This window comes from Grampus griseus, assembly GCF_964374135.1.
Source record: "Grampus griseus genome assembly, chromosome: X".
Classification (NCBI taxonomy): domain Eukaryota; kingdom Metazoa; phylum Chordata; class Mammalia; order Artiodactyla; family Delphinidae; genus Grampus; species Grampus griseus.
The window spans coordinates 91943749-91965541 of record NC_138999.1 but is presented as its reverse complement, the minus strand read 5'-3'; the positions used below and the strand labels follow the sequence as shown (position 1 = coordinate 91965541).

The window sequence follows — 21793 nt, the reverse complement described above, 5'->3', positions numbered from 1 at the left end:
GAAGTGTGTTATTACACTCCATCCCAATATCTTCTCTTTGAAGTGTGTTATTACATAATAGGCAATGGGCCGAGATTTTAGCACTTATTAATACTATCTACTTATTTGAGTCAAGTGAGATGGCATAGCAAGAATTTTAATACAAGAATTGGTACTTCTGAGATGGGTTTCTGATATTGCCACAGTACCCAGGTGGTTGTTGGGAGCCATTAGAATCGTGGGAGGTAAGATTACAAATTCCGTTCAATATTTTCAATAATGATTCACCCTAGACCAGTCAGAGCTAATGACCAAGTAACAGGGTTATGGTCTGAATAACCTTTCTGGCTCCCAGAATAAGACACTTCAAAATTACTGGGTCCTCCAGAGATCAGCAAGATACAGCAGAGGGACAATAAACCACCAGAAGGTAGTATCAGTGTAGGCTGGACAAACTTCATGTTGGAAGAACTTTAAAAATCATACAGACTTATCTGCCTTGATTGGTTTAATCAGTTTCATCTAAAAACAGGAATCTAGAAGAGGGGTCAGCAAACTATGAGTTGGTGGGGGGAAGGGTCAAATATAGCCTCTACCTGGTTTTGTACAACCCATGAGCTAGGAAACTTTTTTTTCATTTTAAATGGTTGAAAAAAAATCTAAAGAAGAATATTTTGTGATATGTGAAAATTACATGCAACTCAGATTTAAGGGTCTAAAAAGTTTTATTCAAACATAGCCATGCACATTCGTTTACACATTGTCTATGGCTGCTTTCACACTAAAAGAGCAGAGCAATGAGATATCACCTCACACCTGTCAGGATGGCTATCATCAAAAAGAACACAAATAGGGCTTCCCTGGTGGCGCAGTGGTTGAGAGTTCACCTGCCGATGCAGGGGACACGGGTTCGTGCCCTGGTCCGGGAGGATCCCACATGCCATGAAGCGGCTGGGCCCGTGAGCCATGGCCGCTGAGCCTGCGCGCCCGGAGCCTGTGCTCCGCAATGGGAGAGGCCACAACAGTGAGAGGCCCACATATCGCAGAAAAAAAAAAAAACACAAATAACAAATGTCGGCAAGAATGTGGAGAAAAGGGAACCCTTGCATACTGATGGTGGGAATGTAAATTGGTGCAGCCACTGTGGAAAACATTATGGCGGTTTCTCAAAAAAGTAAAAATAGAACTACCAGATGACCCAGCAATTGTACTTCTGGGTATATATCCGAAAAAAACAAAAACACTAATTTGAAAAGATACATGCACCCCAATGTTCATAGCAGCATTATTTATAATTGCCAAGATGTGGAAGCAACATAAGTGACCATCAACAGATGAATGGATAAAGAAGATGTGGTATACGTGTACAATGGGATACTACTCAGCCATAAAAAAGAATGAAATTTTGCCATTTGCAGCAACATGGATGGACTTGGAGGGCATTATGCTAAGTGAAATAAGTCAGATAGAGAAAGACAAATACTATATGATATCACTTACATGTGGAATCCAAAGAAATAAACAAGTGAGTGAGTATAACAAAAAAGAAGCAGACTCACAGATATAGAGAACAAGTTAGTTGTTATCAGGGGGGAGAGGGAAGGGGGAGGGACCGTATAGGGGTAGGGGATTAAGACATGATTTTTAATCATGGCCTGGCTTTTACCTAGCTAGGGGGTTACGACTAGAAGATATCCAGGCTTCTTTTACCTTTAAAATTAAGTACCTCATTAGGAACAATCCTTTTTCTCCCTTCCTGCCAGAAAGCTCACAGAAAATTACCACCGAATGGTAATAATTTGTTATTTATAGGCACCTAGTAATACCTACTTTTTCTGTATCCTTTTAAATGCTCTGTTTTGTTTTATCCATACATATTTTCACTGTCTTTTATCCCTGTAAATCCACTTATGTCCTTGAAAAATGGTAGGATATAAAACAGCCCAATTCTAACATGGATTACAGCTGGTTGGGCAGAATGACAAATTTGCCTTCTTTATATCTGATTCTTGCTTTTAGGTGATGCATAGTAAAGCTACAAAGGTTCACAATATTTATAAGACAGCTGAGATGTTTAGAGGATCAGTGACATGTTGAAAAGAAGAGAAGTATTCAATTTCTGTGATTCCAGATGAACTCATGGTTTTCATGGTTACTTTTTGTGATGTATGAAAAATCTCCACTATAATTTTTGTTTCCTAGATATAAAACTAAGATTGATAAGTTACCCAAAGATAACAAGCAATGCAGTCTAGGAAAAAGAAGCATTTGAAACTTAGGTCTGAGAAGGTCTAACAGAGTCAATGGGAATTTATACTTTCCATAGATTATATACATATACACAATCACATGTATGTACATATTTACGTGTGAGGAAGTAGGGCAGAAGGAGTGGGAGAGAGTAAAGGGGAAACAGGAATCTTGATTAAGGGCAAGGTAATTCACTTCAGTACTGCAGGTGCAAAACTCTATGAAATGCATCCTCTTTCAGGCATTTAATTAATTTACTAATGGCACTTCATCATTCTTTCATTTTAAGGTAACAAGATCTTCCTTTCAAGTACAAATAAAAGCCTAGAGAGTAGCTCATTGTGGTTAAGATTTTATTTTATAATTAATTTTTGTGTACATTTTTCATTCATGAGAAACAAACTTTAAAAATAAATGTAAGTTGGGCTTCCCTGGTGGCACAGTGGTTGAGAATCTGCCTGCCAATGCAGGGGACACGGGTTCGATCCCTGGTCCGGGAAGATCCCACATGCCGTGGAGCAACTAAGCCCATGCACCACAACTACTGAGCCTGCGCTCTAGAGCCCGTGAACCACAACTACTGAGCCCGCAGGCCACAACTACTGAAGCCCACGAGCCTAGAGCCCATGCTCCACAACGAGAGAAGCCACCGCAATGAGAAGCCCACGTACTGCAACGAAGAGTAGCCCCTGCTCGCCGCAACTAGAGAAAGCCCGCACACAGCAGCAAAGACCCAACACAGCCAAAATTTAAAAAATTAAAAAATAAACATAAGTTTAAAAATGTGTTGACTTTAAATTTTTATAAGTTCTATAGCTACCTGTCAGTTTAGAACAACCTGAGAAAATCAGTTTATTGTCCCTTGTCAGACAAGATAGTTTTTTGAATAGCTTCCTTCTGTTCAACTTGTTACTTGAGAATTTTATTTTCTTCACAGGCTAAACAGACGTCTGTTCATAGGATCTTCTCTCAATTAGTATGCCTTTCTCTTTAACCTACATTTTACCCTTCAGTGGTTCAGATGCACTGAGAAAGAGGCAGAGAATATGAGCAAGAAAGTGGTGGCTAAAGGATAAGTGAATCAGTTTTAGAGGTAGTAGGAGAGTCAGGGCTAAGGAAAGTTCCCTTGGTTCCCATTCTTCTCTCCCCAGTACTTTCTAAGGACTTGCCAATATTTAAATGCCCACAATTAAAGCTTAATGTATTCCAGAATTAGTGCTCCATTCCTTTGGTTTGAGCCAAACAGGAGTTCTCCTTGGGCTTAACTTTTTTGGTGGTGGGGATGTGGCGCGCTTAATTTTTTAAAGCAAAATAGTATCATCTATATTTAAATTATGTCAAATTAACAATATTCAAAGAGAAGAACAGGTGACTTACCTAAGATGGTTACTTCAAAATGTCCAAGGACTAGGGCACTCTTAAAATCATAAAGATTTGGGGGTCTTCCTTCTTGTGGTATGTATTTTGCAGGCTGAGAATTATACTGCTGGGTAAGAAAATTTCTGTGTTCTAAAACAAATCTCCGTGGAATACTTTCAGGATAAATACAGCTGTATCGTAGGTGACTTATTAAGCCAAACTTCTTTTCTCTCCACATCTGACTTTCCCATTTATCACTTATAGTTTTTCTGGCTTTCCCTATGCGACCAGTTCTTGTCCTTTCTTGACCTGTTAAAGAAGCGAGATGAACACAATTGAGACCTATAAACTAACCAAATCAGGTAAATCACTACAAAACAAGCACAGATTAATGAGAAATAGCTTAATTAACTTTAAAAATCAACCACCTACAAAATGTAAACTGAATGTCCAAAAGGTAACTCTTATTAAAGTGAGGAAAGAACTAGAATTCACCTTCAAAATAAACTTTTACTCCAAAATATTAAAAAGTAATATTGTTTTTTCTGTTTCTGGAATTAACGAGATTTGTAATTATCTTCTTTATACTTTTCTATATTTCCTAAATGCTCTTAAATAAACAAACATTCCTTTTATATTCAGTGACAAATTCAAGTTAAGTAAAATTCATGAGAATAATAACCTTTAGAGATTGGACCTCCACACACTATTGGTGGAATTTAAGCTTAAAATAAAATTTTGTTAATCTTTGCTAAAAGTATCCTGAACACACACAGAATGCAGTCTATTTTTTGGATATAAGTCTCTTTCAAAAGGACCGTTGATATGATATTCCTTTCAGATATAAATAACATATGGAAAACAAAGAGGGAACTAAATTGAAATGAAAGACCACTTCAACTCTTAATTGTTCTCTATCATCAAGTCAGTTTATCATTTATGTACAATTTATCTAACATATTTAGTTTCTAAGGCAGAATATAATTTCCCTCTTACACATTATGACATTTATCCATTCATTCAATTCACTCAGCAAATAATTATTGAGCACCTATTATGTACCAAATACTACACTAAGGAATTTGCTAAAATAATAATTAAATAATACACCCTGGGAACTGAAGACATAGAGAAGAATCAGAAAAAAAAGAGATGTTGGAACTTCTCACACTGTCAGTTCTGCTAGTTAAGGCAAGCTGACAGCAACTGTTCCAGAGTTTAGCAAGGTTGCTGAATTGCTTCATTGTAGGCTGCCTATGCCTTGGCATTTATTATCTTCCTAGCATAAAAAACCATGCTGAGACAGAAGGGTGTTTCAACAGCAAGGTTTCAGTGTGGTTAATATATCACTTCTGTTTTTGAACTTTATTCTATATCCCCAGACTACTTTCTTCGTTTCTTAAACCTAGACAGAGACTGAAAATTTATTCCGAGGTAAAATACTACATTGAATTTTTAGAGAAGATGAAGAGGTGAACTTCTTACCAGGTATTCAAAACACTGTGATATTACAAGAGTATTTTTTTAAACTTAAAATTTAGTTGATGAACACACTTAACTTCCTACAATAACGCTTGATAACAAATGAAAAGGATAAAAAATTTAATCACACATGAAAAGGAAAGGAAACAATAAAAGCCAAGAGAAAAACTCAAAGTTAATAGGAGTAAAGTAAGGATTGGGCAATGATTTACCCTTTTTATCTTCTAGAAATGAATTTCCCTTACCCAAACTAATAAAAGTACATAATTAGATTAGCAATAAGTAGCTATTACAACCCAAGTTATAGTGAGAATTCCTGACTGATTTGTTCTAAAATAATGCACACAAAGAACAAGTTATGGGCCATTCCAATCTTTAAAAATTAAGTAATTACATCCATTGCATAGGAAAAAAAAATCCTATGATTGACACTGTCAGGAATAAGTCAGAATATTTTCTATGGCTGTTTTCTTATTTGAGTGTTAAGAACTGGCAAGGTTTAATGTTTACATGAAAAGTTCTTCTGAAAAAATAATGCTTTTTTTTTTTTTCCCGGTACACGGGCCTCTCACTGTTGTGGCCTCTCCCGTTGCACAGCACAGGCTCCGGACACGCAGGCTCAGCGGCCATGGCTCACGGGCCCAGCCGCTCCACGGCATGTGGGATCTTCCCGGACTGGGGCACGAACCCGTGTCCCCTGCATCAGCAGGTGGACTCTCAACCACTGCGCCACCAGGGAAGCCCCATGCATTGTTTTTTAATTTAGTAACTTGGGACTGTAATTAACTATCCCAATTATATGTTCATAATTAATACAAATGGGTATGAAATCAGTACAAGAGATATTGGCAGTCACTGGTTGTGAATAGCAAGATTTCAAAGGCAATAATTAGGAGACAAAATACATCTAGAGCTCAGGTTTTTCTAAAAATAAGATGGAAAATTATATACTAGAATGCTTTTATTTTTAGCTTGAATATTACTAAAATTACCAAATGAAAAACATTATTGTTTAAGCCTAATGCATAACTAAGATACAGGTTAATTACTAGCAAAATTATATTTTTGTATATATCTAATTATATACCAGAATTATAGTGATCACTGTTATTTTAATGATTCATTTTACCCTTATTTCTGGTGAGAATGGATTTATGTTTTAATGAGGAAAAATTTCAGGAGAAGACCACATTTAGGTTGTGAGGTGAAAAAGGACATGGTATAAATGTATGTGTATAGGCATAGTGATTTTTCTTCACAAAATCTACTCTAAGCATTTCATTATGTGGATAAGAGTGATAGGTAGGGGTGTATGGAGGCATGAGGGTCGGAGAGGAGCTATTTCCTTTGCCTCTTTCCCCCTTGCCTTCACCGACCCCATGCTGGTGCAAGATCTACAAGTCTAGAAAAAACAGAGTATTTCAATCAGTGATCAGATCTATGCTTGGTAGCAAGTATAATAGACTTTTTAAAGAACTGTGTAAGTCAGAGGCTACCTATAATGTCTTATGATCTCAGTAGTACTGTTATTGTGAACTTTTCAATGTATGTCTTACTTATCTAAGTTACCAGATACAAACAATAAGATGTTAAACTTTGTAGTCTTCAAAATAACTAGCACAATTAAACCACATAAACAAATTAGCTATATATTCACAAAATGAGTGGCTTTTGAATTTACAGACACAGTAATTTCCAAAGCTATCATGAAACATATCTGGAAATACATCAGTAACCATGTTAACACATATAGATCTAATTCATTCATTAAAACTGCAGTTAATAAACAAATGGGACTACATCAAACTAAAAAACTTCTGCATGGCAAAGGAAACCATCAACAAAATGAAAAGGCAACCTACAGAATGCGAGAAAATGATTGCAAATCACATATCTGATAAGGGGTTAATATCCAAATATATAAAGAACTTGTTCAACTCGATAACAAACAAACAAATAAACAATGTGATTAAAAAGGGGGCAGAGGATCTGAATAGACATATTTCCAAAGAAGACATACAGATGGCCAACAAGTACATAAAAGAGATGTTCAACATCACTATTAGGGAAACGCAAACCAAAACCACGAGATATCATCTGACACCTGTTAAAATGGCTATTATCAAAAAGACAAGAAATAACAAGTGTTGGTGAGGATGTGGCAAAAAGCGATCCCTCATATGCTGTTGGTGGGAACGTAAATTGGTGCAGCCACTACGGAGAACAGTATGGATGTTCCTCAAAAAAGTAAAAATAGAACAACAATATGATCCAGCAATTCCACTACTGGGTATTTATCCAAAGAAATAAAAAACACTAACTCAAAAAGATATATACACCCCGCTTTGGGGCGGGGTGGTGGTGTGATGAATTGGGAGAGTGGGATTGACATATACACACTAATATGTATAAAATGGATAACTAATAAGAACCTGCTGTAAAAAAAAAATACAATAAGCATAATGGTTAAAAAATAACATTAAAAAAAAGATATATACATCCCCCTGTCCACTGTAGTATTATTTACAATAGCCAAGACCTGAAAACAACCTAAAGGCCCATCAATGAAAGAATGGATAAAGAACAGGTGGTGTATATACAATGGAATATTATTCAGCCATGAAAACAATGAAATCTTGACATGGATGAAACTTGAGAACATTATGCTAAGTTAAATAAGTCAGACAGAGAAAGACAAATATTGTATGATCTCACATGTGGAATAAAAAAAAAGACAGACCTCCCCCCAAGAAAAAAACAAGCTCATAGATACAGAGAACAGATTGGTGGTTGCCAGGGGTAGGGGTTTGGGAGCGGGTGGGTGAAGTGGGTCAAAAGGTACAAATTTCCAGTTATAAAATAAGTAAGTCATGGAGATGTAATGTACAGCATGGTGACTATAGTTAATATCATATTGCATATTTGAAACTTACTAAGAGAGTAGATCTTAAAAGTTTTCATCACAAGAAAAAAATTTTTTGTAACTATGTATGGTGACGAATGTTAACTAGACTTACTGTGGGAATCGTTTTGCTATATATACAAATATCAAATCATTATGTTGCACACGTGAAATTAATATAATGTTACACGCTAATTATACCTCAATTAAAAAAAGAAAAAAATAATGAATGTAAAAGAGTTTTCCTATTTTAAACAATGCTCCAATACTCATCTTAGAACATGTCTCCCAGTGTGCCCAACATATAGGTCACAAAGTGTAACATTTTCAATAAATTAGGTCTTGTCAAATTGCTCTCAAAGGTAGTTGTACATTTATCTAAGAAAGGGGGGGGCGTGACTCCTTCTCTCTCTCTGATATACACACATACCTTCTTATATTATTAAAAAAACAATGAAAAGACATACCATAGAATGAATTAAAAAGTTACCTATAATGGTGGAGAAGGAAGAGGATGCAGGGAACAGGGGTAGAAGCTAAACTTCTTTAAATATATATTTATACAACAGTTGAATACATTCTTTTCAAAAATACACGAAATATCTCCAGGATGGACCATATGTTAGGCCACAAAATAAGCCTCAATAAATTTAAAAAGAATCACATAATACAAAGTATCTTTTCTGACCACAATAGAATGAAGCTAGAAATTAACAATAGAAGGAAAGCTAGAGAATTCACATATATGTGGAAATTAAACAACACACTCTTAAGCAACTAATAGGTCAAATAAGAAGTCACAAGGGAAATTATAAAATACCTTGAGATGAGCAAAAATGAAAATACAACATAAAAACTTATAAGATGCAGTGAAAGTGGTGATCTGAGGGAAATTTACAGCAGAAATACTGATATTAAAAAAAAGAACTATGGAGAACAGTATGGAGGTTCCTTAAAAAACTAAAAGTAGAACTACCATACGACCCAGCAATCCCACTACTGGGCATATACCCTGAGAAAAACATAATTCAAAAAGAGTCAGGTACCAAAATGTTCATTGCAGCTCTATTTACAATAGCCAGGACATGGAAGCAACCTAAGTGTCCATCGACAGATGAATGGATAAAGAAGATGTGGCCCATATATACAATGGAATATTACTCAGCCATAAAAAGAAATGAAATTGAGCTATTTGTAGTGAGGTGGCTGGACCTAGAGTCTATCATACAGAGTGAAGTAAGTCAGAAAGAGAAAAATAAATACCGTATGCTAACACATATATATGGAATCTAAAAAAAAATGGTCATGAAGAACCTAGGGGCAAGACGGGAATAAAGACACAGACCTACTAGAGAATGGACTTGAGGATATGGGGAGGGGGAAGGGTAAGCTGTGACAAAGTGAGAGAGTGGCATGGACATGTATACACTACCAAACGTAAAATAGATAGCTAGTGGGAAGCAGCCACATAGCACGGGGAGATCAGCTCGGTGCTTTGTGACCACCTAGAGGGGTGGGATAGGGAGGGTGGGAGGGAGGGAGACGCAAGAGGGAAGAGATATGGGAACGTATGTATATGTATAACTGATTCACTTTGTTATAAAGCAGAAGCTAACACACCATTGTAAAGCAATTATACTCCAATAAAGATGTTAAAAAAAAAGAAAGATCTCATTCAATAACATTAAACTTTGAGGAACTAGAAAAAGAGAAAACTAAACCCAAAGTTAAGAAAAAGAAGTAATTATGCTTAGAGTAAATATAAATGAAATAGAGAATAGAAAAAATAATAGAATCTAAGAAACCAAAAGCTTGTCCTATGTAAAGACCAACAAAATTGATAATCTTTACCTCAACTGACCTTCTCCCCAAGGAGAGAAGACACAAAAACTAAATGCAGAAATGAAAATGTGATTTATTACAGAAATAAAAATGATTATAATAGAACACTATGAACAATCATATACCAACAAATTAGAAAACCTAGATGAAACAAATTCCTAAAAGCGAAGAAACTACCTAAACTCACTAAAAAAGAAAAAAAAATCTCCACAGACCAATAATAAGAGATTCAAAAGGAAATTAAGAAACCTATTCTAAATATAATAGCAACTAAAAGAATAAAATACCTAGGAATAACTTTAAGCAAGAGGTGAATGACTTGTGTACTGAACACTACAAAACATTGTTGAAATAAATTAAAGAATGTCTAAAAATGAACAGAAAGAAATCCCATGTTCATGGACTAGAAGAGTTAATATTATTAAGATGTCAATACTATCCAAAACAATCTGCAGACTCAATGCAATCCCTATCAAAATCTCAAAAGCCTATTTTGCAAAAATGGTAAAATGGATCCTTAAATTCATATGGAATTACAAGGAGTCCCGAATGCTAAAGCAATCTTGAACAAGAAGAACAACGTTGGAGGACTCATACACCCCAATTTCAAAACTTGATACAAAGCTACAGTAATCAAAACATTGTGATACTGACATAGGGACATACATACAGACCAATGGAATAGAATTTGATGTTTAATAAGGGTTCTAATTCAATTCAGTGGGTACTAAGTCAATTCAATTTTTCCTACCCATTGCCCAGGGAATACAGGAAGCTCCTTGATACTTCCCCATGCTGATGGGAATAATTTATCTGGACCTTAATAACCTTCCAACTTTATATTAGTTCTACTTCACATGTAAGAGGCCTGTGGTCTGGACTCTCTTTTCCATGTCGTTATTACACCTCAGCCTATGATCATTTAGGCCTCTATCTAGTTCTGAAATGCCCAAGAGCAGTTTTAGTTTTAGTTCCTACTCACCACTAAATTTAAATTCTTTTGTTTCTGCCACTTAGGGATTTTTCACTCTTGCTTTCAGCTTGGTTATATATTTATATTATAATGATCTTCCCCTTATTTTCTATCTTTTATTTTTTTGGGGGGTATAGTCCAGATCCCTTTGTGGGTTCTTTTTTTTGGGTGCCAAAACCTGGGACCTTTGTGGGTTGTTAATCTGTCAGACTGACTAGAAGTCAATCCCCAAATAAGAGTAACTCAAAAAGCAAGAAGGATCTAAAGTGCTAAAAAGTTTAGAGAGATGACCCCTTATAACATCTGATTTAAACAAAACCACTCTAAAGATACCCTACCAGAACTAAATTGTGTCATGAAATCACTTCAGAAATGAACCCAAATATTCAAACCAGTCAACCTAACAGCAAAGAAAGGAACTACAACTACCTTTTAAGCTTTACCTATATTTATTGTCAAATAAAAATTAAACTTCCTACTTTAGTATTCTTCTGTTAATTCAAAATAGTACATTTGAAGAGATGTACCACCAAAGAAACAACTTAATAAGTGCTTAATATAAACAAGTTTATTTATATTTACTTGCACTTTGGTGATGATACCAAATTGTTCTAAATTTGGGACCAGTACTTTTGACAAGGACTTAAGCTAAATAAAAATAGAAACAAAAATAACTAGCTACATATAGTTTAATACAAGTACTTATATTATGCTAGTGGCAGGCATGACCCAAAAATGCAGAATCAAATCAAACAGCAATCTGTATATAACAGTGTTCCATAAAGACTTTATAAATCATCATCATCATCATCGTCAAAGCAACATACATTGGAAGGTGATTGGCATGTCTGGTTTACTTCCTTTTCTTTGTGCAGAAGTTTCTGGCTGAGGCACAGGAATTCTACAAAAGATTTTTAAAAAGATAACAAATAGTTAACAAATAGTTATAAAAAGAGACTTGAATGGGAAAAACTAATTGGTTCCATTCAGAGTTTATTCTAATTCAATACATTTAGAAAATTTATAGGTTTAGTTTCTTAACGTAATGCATTAGGAATTTAAGGAAAACACATTCAAATTATGAACAAATATCCATACTAACATAATTCAAATACTGCAACAGATTTAAATGTTCTCTTTAGGAGTGTTACACAAAAGAAAGTATTCAACTTTATTAAATGTCAACTAAAGATGGATATATATTTCATTCCCTATGATAGGAATTTAAAAATTTGTCCAATGGCCTATTTTCATCTTTGCTTTGTTCAAATATTCTGGAAAACTATTTGGCCTAACTCTCCAACTTCATTTCAGAGTTTTCTATAAGCCTCATACTGGTTCAAACCTTCGTGTTTTTCTTTCAGCCAGGAAAAACCCTATGCTCCTTTTCCTTTTCCTAGTTAACTCTTCTTCCTCTTTCAACATTTAGCTCAGGCATTATTTCCTATAAGAAGCCAACCTTGATCTCTAGTCAAGGCTCACTGATCCTTGTATATGCTGTCATAGCACCATGGATAAACTTTATCATAGCATTCATCACACTGTATTAAAATTACTGTTTTTTCAATCTGTCTCTTCTACCAGGTTCTACCATAAACTCTACAAAAATACAGACTTTGTTTTTTTGTATCTCCACAGAATATCCACTCAATAACTGTTTATTGAACTGAAAAAAAAGTGAAAAGGGAAGCATCTTATTTTGAAGCTGAGGAGAGAAGCTTGCACTTATAATAAAGACTTCCTTTTTACAAATTTTCAGTATATTTCTATGATGAGCATTTTCTTTTGTTGTATTCCCAAAACTAAAAGCATAAAGCAAAACAGAAGTGTCATGTTGTAGAATGCCACATAATATTGCTCAACTTATTTTATCAATAGATTTGTCTCTTATAATAGTATTCTTTATTTTACTAATGAGTTATTAATAAATACAAAGAACTAGCTTTCATGAATGAAGACTGCATCCATTTCAATATAAAACTCCAGCAAATAAAAACACATTTTATAGTTGTAATTTTAACTTTTTTTTCTGGTAATGAAAAATGGTATTTCTAGAAATTAGTAAACGGAAAACATCAACTCTGAGAGATATTTAAATAAATTAAAAAATAGTTAAATTACATGTATTTTGAGATCATTAAACAGTATGTATATACTTTTAAATATATGGTGTTATAAAGTGATTTTTTATCTGAAATAAATTAGAAGAAATAGTTTTCCAAACTCTAACAGCATCATTATATTGTATAGAATTTTTTTAAAGTGGCTTAGGGAATTTTTACTGGAATATACAGTCATTCATTTGTATGCCTTAAGTGTCTTAAAGGTTAGGGGCTTCATAACAGAAGTGGATGTATACAATGTCTACAGGTATCAAATGAGGAAACTGAAAAAAAAGAGATGAAAAATGAAAATATAAGAAATAAAAGGATACCTGAGGAAAGAAAGGGAAAAGACGGCTAAAAGAAGAGACAATAACATTACATATGATGGATAGTGGCCGAATATTATAAAAACTGTCAGAGGCAATAAGCTGTACTCTAACTTTTCCCTTTTCACCAACTTATTGACCTTAGATAAAAGTCATATAGATTGTATAGTATGCCATGTCCTCATCTATATAACAGTATTATAGTTAATATTATTGTAGTCTTTCCTATAATACCTTCTGCTTTTCTTAGAAGGAGACACTGATAACGATTTTTAAGGATTCAGATAAACCTGGTATGGTTCATTTTCTATCTTTATGGAGTAAATATTACCAACAGAATGCAAAGAGTAAGTTTTAATGTCCCATTGTTATATTTTATTTCTCAGTGCTAACTTTTGAATGAGTTGATGTATTTTGACTACATTTTACTATCTAACATAGAGCACCATGGTTCACTATCTACCATTTGGATTAAAATGTTCTTTGATACAACCTCTTAAATGGTCATATTTATTACTATCATAAATTGTACAAATGGAAGCCGACCAACAGGTAATACAGATATTGGAGTCAGCAAGCCAGGATTTAAAATACAATGATGTGCCAACAGAGTAACATGCCCAGATTCCACAAGGAGAGGGCATAGAAGCTCCATGTTCCCTCTCAGACCTTTCTCTATGTGTCTCCATTTGGCTATTCCTGATCTGTATTCTTTACAATAAAATTGTGATTGTAAGTATAGTGTTTTTCTGAGTTCTTTGCATCATTCTAGTAAGCTATTGACTCTGAGGGGGACATGGGAACTCCTGAATTTGCAGCCACTTGGTTAGAAGTGAGGGTGGCCTGGGGACCAGCTGAACTGTGGCTAGCATCTGAAGTAAGGTCAGTCTCGTGGAGGACTAAGCCCTTAAGAGTCTGATGTTAAGTCTGGGTAGTTAGCATTAGAAATGAATCACAGTATAGCTAATTGGGTTGGAAACCCAACAAGAGCTCAATGAACCTAACTGATAGGTTTAATAGCAGATTGGACATAGTGAAAAAGTAAACAGAGTGACAGGTCCAAACTGAAACATGGAATCAAAGACAAAAATGAAATATGTATATGAATAAAAAAGAATGCAGTGTAAGAAACTTGTTGGTCACAGTTAGAAGTGCTAACATATGTGAAATAGGAATCATGGAAAGAGAGGAAATAATGAGGAAGAAAATATATTTGAAGAGATAATGGCAGATGGTTTTCCAAAAATGATGAAAGATATCAATACACAGATTCAAGAAGTTCAGTAGTATAAAACAAAGAAAACCACTCCTTGGCACATCATATTTAAACAGTTGAAAATCAAAGAGAAAATCTTAAAAGCACTCAGAGGAAAAGGACGCAATATCCTTGAAGGAGCAATTAGAAGACATTAACCTGATTCTTAATAGAAACAATGAAAGCAATAAAACAGTACAATAAGACATTAAAAAAAATGTGCAACCTAGTGAAAATATCCTTTTAGAACTAAAGGTGAAATAAAGATGCTTTTAAACAAACAGAAAGAGAGAATATATCATCAGTAAGCTGTACTGAAATAAATGCTGAGAAGAATTCTTCAGTCAGAAGGAAAACGATCCCAGAGAGAAGTATGAAAATACAAGTAGGAATGAAGAGAACCAAAAACAATGTGGTTAAATATAACTGAAAGTTAACCGTATAAGAAAAACAATACTAATAATGTCCTACAGAATTTAAAATATATGTAGAATTCAAATACAAGGCAAAAATAATGAAAATGGAGACAAATGGAATTGAAGTGTTCTAAGGATCTAGCATTATCAGGAAATGGTAAAATTTGTATTTAACTGCAATAAGTCAAGTGTTCAGGTTGTAATTTATAGCGTGACCGCTGAAGAATATATACCTAACAAATTAAAAGAGGGGAAATTGAATAATTAAAACTATTTGATTAAGCAAATAGTATAAAAATTGATATAAGTCCCAAATACATATCTTCCTCAACTTATGATGGGGTTAAATCCCAATAAACCCACTGTAAGTTGAAAATACCATAACTTGAGAATGAATTTAATTCACTTAACCTATCAAACATCATAGCTTAGCCTCGCCTACCTTAAACGTGCTCAGAACACTTACAAAAATAGCCTATAGTTTGGCAAAATCACCGAACACAAAGCCAATGTTATAATAAAATGTTGCATATCTCATGTAATTTATTGAATACTGTATCGAAAGTGAAAAACAGAATGGTTGTCTGGGTACAGAATGATTGTAAGTATATCAGTTGTTTACCCTTGTAATCGCATGACTGACTGGGAGCTGTGGCTCACTGTCACTGCCCCACATCACAAGAGAGTATAGTACTGCATATCACTAGCCCGGGAAAAGATCAAAATTCGGAATTTAAAGTATGGTTTCTATTGAATGTGTATCGCTTTCGCATCATTGTAAAGTTGAAAAATCATAAGTTGAACCATCATAAGTTGGGGACCATCTGTATCATTAACTCCATTAAAAATGAATGGAGAGTGATATCAGCATCATGGCAAAGGGAGACGCTCTCTTTGTCTCTCTCCTTCTATCTACTATCAGTAAAACATCCATGACTCAACAAAAGTGCCTCTGCCCAACACACCAGGACACTGGAGAATTCCACATATCCATACACCTAAAGGTGGGTGGACTAGAACACACAGAGGTGGAACTTGGGGAACAGTGGAGGTGGTACCTGCAGTTCTGGTCCCCCAGCCATGGCAATTGAACCTGCAGTCCCAGAAAACTCAGTAGCGACAGGGGAGGTGGTGAATACAGCTCTGGCCTCCTGGCTGCAGTGGTGCCCACAGCCACAGATAACTGGGCAGCAGTAGCAGTAGGGTCTGGGACCCTGTCTCTCCAGCTGTGGAGGTAGCCATGACTCTCTCTCCTCGTCCCCTGCTTACAGCGGCAGAGTCCTCAAACCTGACAATACTGAACACAGCAGAGGTTCCTGTGCCACCTGAGCTATCCCCCATTCTGCAGTGGGAGTGCCTGCAACTCAGCAGGTCCTAAACATGGCAGAATTGTCCACCATCCTGGTGTACCAGGCAGTGACACCAGCCACACCAGCAGCAGCATGGCACCAACGACACTGGAGGCATAAGCAGTGACAACTAGGGCACTGGCTGATACCTCTGATGGAGGCGGTAGAAAGTGGAAAGTGCTGACTGTCAAACATAACCAGAGGCAGCGCAGGTAAGAGAAACCAAAAACTTGTGGTATAGCACCACCTACTGGAAGATAAAAGAAGGGCCTAACCTGTTGAATTGTTAGAAACAAGATAAAAAAAGCTTTACCTAAAGAAGAAAGGTGTTTGCCAGTTGAAATGAGCTAGCAGAGGAACAACTCATCAAGCACCATGAAGAACCACAGTAACACTGTACCACAAAAAGAAAATGACAATTCTCCAGAAACCAAACTGAAAATCACAGAATATTGAGATATAACTGATAGAAAATTCAAAATGGCTATTATAAAACTCAATGAGTTACAAGAAAACTCAGAAAGTTCAATGAGTTCAGGAATAAAATTAATGAACAAAAGGAATACTTTACCAAAGAGACTGAAACTAAAACGAGCCAATCAGAAATTCTGGAGCTGAAGAACTCAGTAAATGAGTTGAAGAATGCATTACAAAGCAGTGGAAATAGAGCAGACCACATGCAAGAGAGAATTAGTGAGCTTGAAGACAGAAATATAGAAATGATACAAGGAGAAGAGGAAAGAGAATTAAAATATATATTTTTAAATGAGTAAATTCTACGAGAGCTAGCTGACCCTTTTAGAAAGGGCAATAGTAGGGTAATGGACATCCCAGAAGAAGAGAGGGAGAAGGGAGCAGAGAGTTTATTTAAAGAAATAATAGCTGAGAATTTCCCAAGTCTGGGGAAGGAAGTGGATATACAAGTCCATGAAGCTAAGAGAAAACCTAATTGCCTCAATGCAAAAAAGACCTTCTCCAAGACCCCTTATACTAAAACTGCCAAAAGTCAATGACACAGAAAGAATTTAAAGGCAGGGGGAAAAGGATGGTAACCCACAAAGGAACCCACATTAGGCTATCAGCAGATTTCTTAGCAGAAATTCCACAGGTCAGTGGAGGGAGTCGAATGACATTCTCAAAATACTGAAAGATAAAAACTGTCACCCAATAATACTCTATCCAGCAAAGTTATCATTCAGATATGAAGGAGAAATAAAGAGTTTCCCAAACAAAGCTGAGGGAGCTCATTAACACTAGATCTGCCTTATGAGAAATGTTGAAAGGAACTCTTCTACCAGAAACAAAAAGGCAAAAAAGGACACAAAACTTTGAATAGGTAATAAATAGACAGAATCAGAAAACTGTAACTCTATATCAGAATAGGTTTTTTGTTTTTGTTTTTAAAAATTTTTTAGGCCATGTCTCACGGCATGTGGGATCTTAGCTCCCCGACCAGGGATTGAACCCGTGTCCCCTGTGTTGGGAGCGCAGAGTCTTAACCACTGGACTACCAGGGAAGTCCCCAGAGTAGGTTTTTTTTTTAACATTTTATTATAGCATAAATGTTAAAGAGGAAAAAAGAAGAAAACATAACTATAGCTACTTCAATTTGGTAACAAACTCACAACATAAAGAGGGGTAATTTGAGAAACAAAAACATGAACAGGGATGAGGAAAAGGACGTAACTTATATAGGTAAATGAAGATAAGATGCTATCAGCAGAAAAGGAACTATTTTATCTATGAGATGTTGTACACAAACCTAATACATAAAACATAAATCTAAAGCAGAGACACAAAACATAAAAAAAGAGGAAACTGAGAAAAACATCAGAGAAAACCACCAAACCAAAATGGTAGATTGAAATACAAGGAAAAAGAAACAATGGAGATATAGAGCAACCAGAAAACAAAAGAATAAATGGCAGTACTAAGTCCTCATCTATCAATAATCACCCTAAATGTAAATGGATTGAATTCACGAGGCAAAAGATAGAGTGGTTGGATGGATTAAAAAACAAGACACAATTATATGCTGCCTCCAGGAGACTCATCTTGGCTCTAAGGACAAACATAAATTCAAAGTGAAGGAATGGAAGATGATGCTTCAAGCAAATTGCAGCCAAAAGAAAGCAGGTATAGCCACACTCACATCAGACAAAACAGACTTCAAGGCAAAAAAGGTAACAATAGACAATGGACAGTATATAATGATAAAGTGGACAATTCATCAAGAACACATAACAGTGATTAATATATATGCACCTAACATTAGGACCACCAGAATACAGAAAGCAATTATCAACAGATTTAAAAGGAGAAGTTGACAACACAATAATAGTAGGGAACTTTAACATCCCACTTAACATCAATGGGTAGATCATTCAGACAGAAAGTCAACAAGGAAACAGTAGCCTTAACTGAAATATCAGACCAGATGGATTTGATAGATTTGTATAGAACATTCCATCCAAATGCTGCAGAAAACACATTTTTCTCAAGTGCATGGGAAACTTTCTCAAGGACAGACCATATATTGGAACCCAAAACAACTCTCAATAAATTTTAAAAGATTTGAAATTATATCTTTTCGAAAGTACCTTTTCTGATCAAAATAGTATGAAACTAGAAACCAACTACAAGAAGAAAGTTAAAAAAAAATCGCAAATGTGTGGACACTGAACAACATGCTAATGAACAACTATTGGGTCAGTGATGAAATCAAAGGAGAAATCAAAAAATACCTGACAACAAATCCAAATGAAAATTCAACAAAGCAAAATCTAAGGGATGCAGCAAAAGTGGTACTAAGGGCTTCCCTGGTGGAGCAGTGGTTGAGAGTCTGCCTGCCGATGCAGGGGACGTGGGTTCATGCCCCGGTCCGGGAGGGTCCCACATGCCGCGGAGCGGCTGGGCCTGTGAGCCATGGCTGCTGAGCCTGCGCGTCCGGAGCCTGTGCTCTGCAATGGGAGAGGCCACAACAGTGAGAGGCCCGCGTCCAGCAAAAAAAAAAAAAAAAAGTGGTACTAAGATGGAAGTTTACAGCAATACAGGCTTACCTCAAGAAATAAGAAAAATACCAAATAAATAATTTAACCTTACATCTAGAGGAAGTAGAAAAAGAAGAACAAATGAAGCCCAAAGTCAGTAAATGGAAGGAAGTAATAAAGATCAGAACAGAAATAAATGAAATAGAGACTAAAAACAAAAAACAATAGAAAAGATCAATCCAACAGAGCCAGTTCTCTGAAAAGATAAACAAAATTGAGAAACCTTTGGCCAGACTAAGAAAAAAAGAGAAGACTCTGATAAATAAAATCAAAAATGGAAGAGGAGGGACTTCCCTGGTGACGCAGTGGTTAAGAATCCACCTGCCAGTGCAGGGGACATGGGTTTGATCCCTGGTCTGGGAAGATCCCACATGCCGCGGAGCAACTAAGCCCGCACACCACAACTACTGAGCCTGCGCTCTAGAGCCCGTGCTCCGCAACAAGAGAAGCCACTGCAACGAGAAGCCCGCACACTGCAATGAAGAGTAGCCCCCACTTGCTGCAACTAGAGAAAGCCTGCGCACAGCAATGAAGACCCAAGGCAGCCAAAATAAATAAAAATAATTTTTTTTTAAAAAATAGCAGAGGAGAAATAACAACAGATACCACAGAAATACTAAGGCTTATAAGAGAATATTACAAAACAGTTATATGCCAACAAATTGAACAACCCAGAAGAAATGGACAAGTTCTTAGAATCATACAACCTTCCAAGACTGAATCAAGAAGAAATAGAAAATCTGAATAGACTGATCACTAGTAAAGTGATTGAAACAGTAATCAAAAACCTCCCCCCAAAACAAAAGTCCAGGACCAGAGAGCTTCACAGGTGAATTCTACCAAACATTCAAAGAGGATTTAATACCTATCCTTCTCAAACTCTTCCAAAAAATTGAAGAGGAGGGAACACTTCCTAATTTTAAATGTCCATATCACCTAAAGCAATTTACAGATTCACTGCCATCCCTATCAAAATCCCAAAGGCATTTTTCACAGAAATAGAACAAAGAATTCTAAAATTTATTTGGAACCAAAACAGACCGCAAATAACCGAAGCAATCATGAGAAAAAAGAACAAAGCTGGAGGTATCATACTTCCTGATTTCAAACTATATTACACAGCTATAATAATCAAAACAGCATGGTATTTGCAGAAAAACTGATACATAAATCAATGAAATAGAATTGAGATATCAGAAATACTCATACGTAAATGAACAATTAATTTATAACAAAGGAGCAAAAGTACATACAGTGGGGGAAGGAATCTCTTCAGTAAATGGTGTTGGGAAAACTGGACAGCCACATGCATAAAAATGAAAATGGACCATAATCTCACACCATACACAAAAATCAACTCAAAATGGGTAAATTAATTGAATGTAGGCCCTGAGACCATAAAACTCCTAGAAGACGACATTGGCAGTATGTTCTTTGACATCAGTCTTAGTATTATCTTTCTAGGTAGGTCTCCTCAGGGAAGGGAAACAAAACCAAAAATAAACACAAATGGGACTACATCAAACTAAAAAGCTTCTGCACAGCAAAGGAAACCATTAATAAAATGAAAAGACAACCTACCAAATGAAAGAAGATATTTGCAAATCACATATCCCATAAAGGGTTAATATCCAAAATATATTAAAAAAAACGAATACAACTCAGCCTCAAAAAACCAAACAATCCGATTACAAAATGGGCAGAGGACCTGAATAGACAGTTTTCCAAAGAAAACATACAGATGGCCAACAGGCACATGAAAAGATGTTCAGCATCACTAATTATCAGGGAAATGCAAATGAAAACCACAGTGAGATATCACCTCACACCTTCACACCTGTCAGAATGGCTATTATCAAAAAGACAACAAATAACAAGTGTTGGTGAGGATGTGGAAAAAAGGGAACACTCCTACATTATTGGTCAGAATGTAAATTGGTGGAGGCACTATGGAAAACAGTATGGAGATTCCTAAAAAAATTAACAGTACTACCATATGATCCAGCTATCTCACTTCTGGGTATTTATCCAAAGAATATGAAAACACTAATTTGGAAAGATATATGCACCCCTATATTCTCAGCAGCATTATTTGCAGTAGCCAAGATATGGAAACAACCTAAGTGCCCATCAACAGATGGATGGATAAAGATGTGATATATACAATGGAATACTCCTCAGCCATATAAAAGATGAAATCTTGTCATTTGTGACAACATGGATGGACCCTGAGGTTATTATGCTAAATGGAATAAATCAGACTGGGAAAGATAAATACAGTATGATCTCTCTTATCCGTAGAATAAAAAAAAAAGAGAGGCAAAGAATGTTTATTTTTTTGTAATTCCCCATTTTAAACTCACGTTCAATTAGTCCATGCTGAGCATGGCAGATAAGAGAGTCATGGACATATACACACTAACAAACGTAGTAAGGTAGATAGCTAGTGGGAAGCAGCCGCATGGCACAGGGATATTGGCTCGGTCCTTTGTGACAGCCTGGAGG

General features: G+C 35.8%; 1 protein-coding gene across 1 annotated transcript in view; it reads right to left on the bottom strand.

Annotated features, from left to right (window-relative positions):
* The window catches only part of RADX (RPA1 related single stranded DNA binding protein, X-linked), a gene marked incomplete at its 5' end in the record, with an annotated part of 62538 nt that overhangs the window by 10730 nt on the left and 30015 nt on the right, over positions 1–21793 (bottom strand). The window contains 2 exons of the mRNA XM_082681332.1: positions 3607–3897; positions 11615–11688. Coding sequence (XP_082537458.1) covers positions 3607–3897; positions 11615–11688 — 365 coding nt within the window. The remainder of the gene's footprint in view (positions 1–3606; positions 3898–11614; positions 11689–21793) is intronic.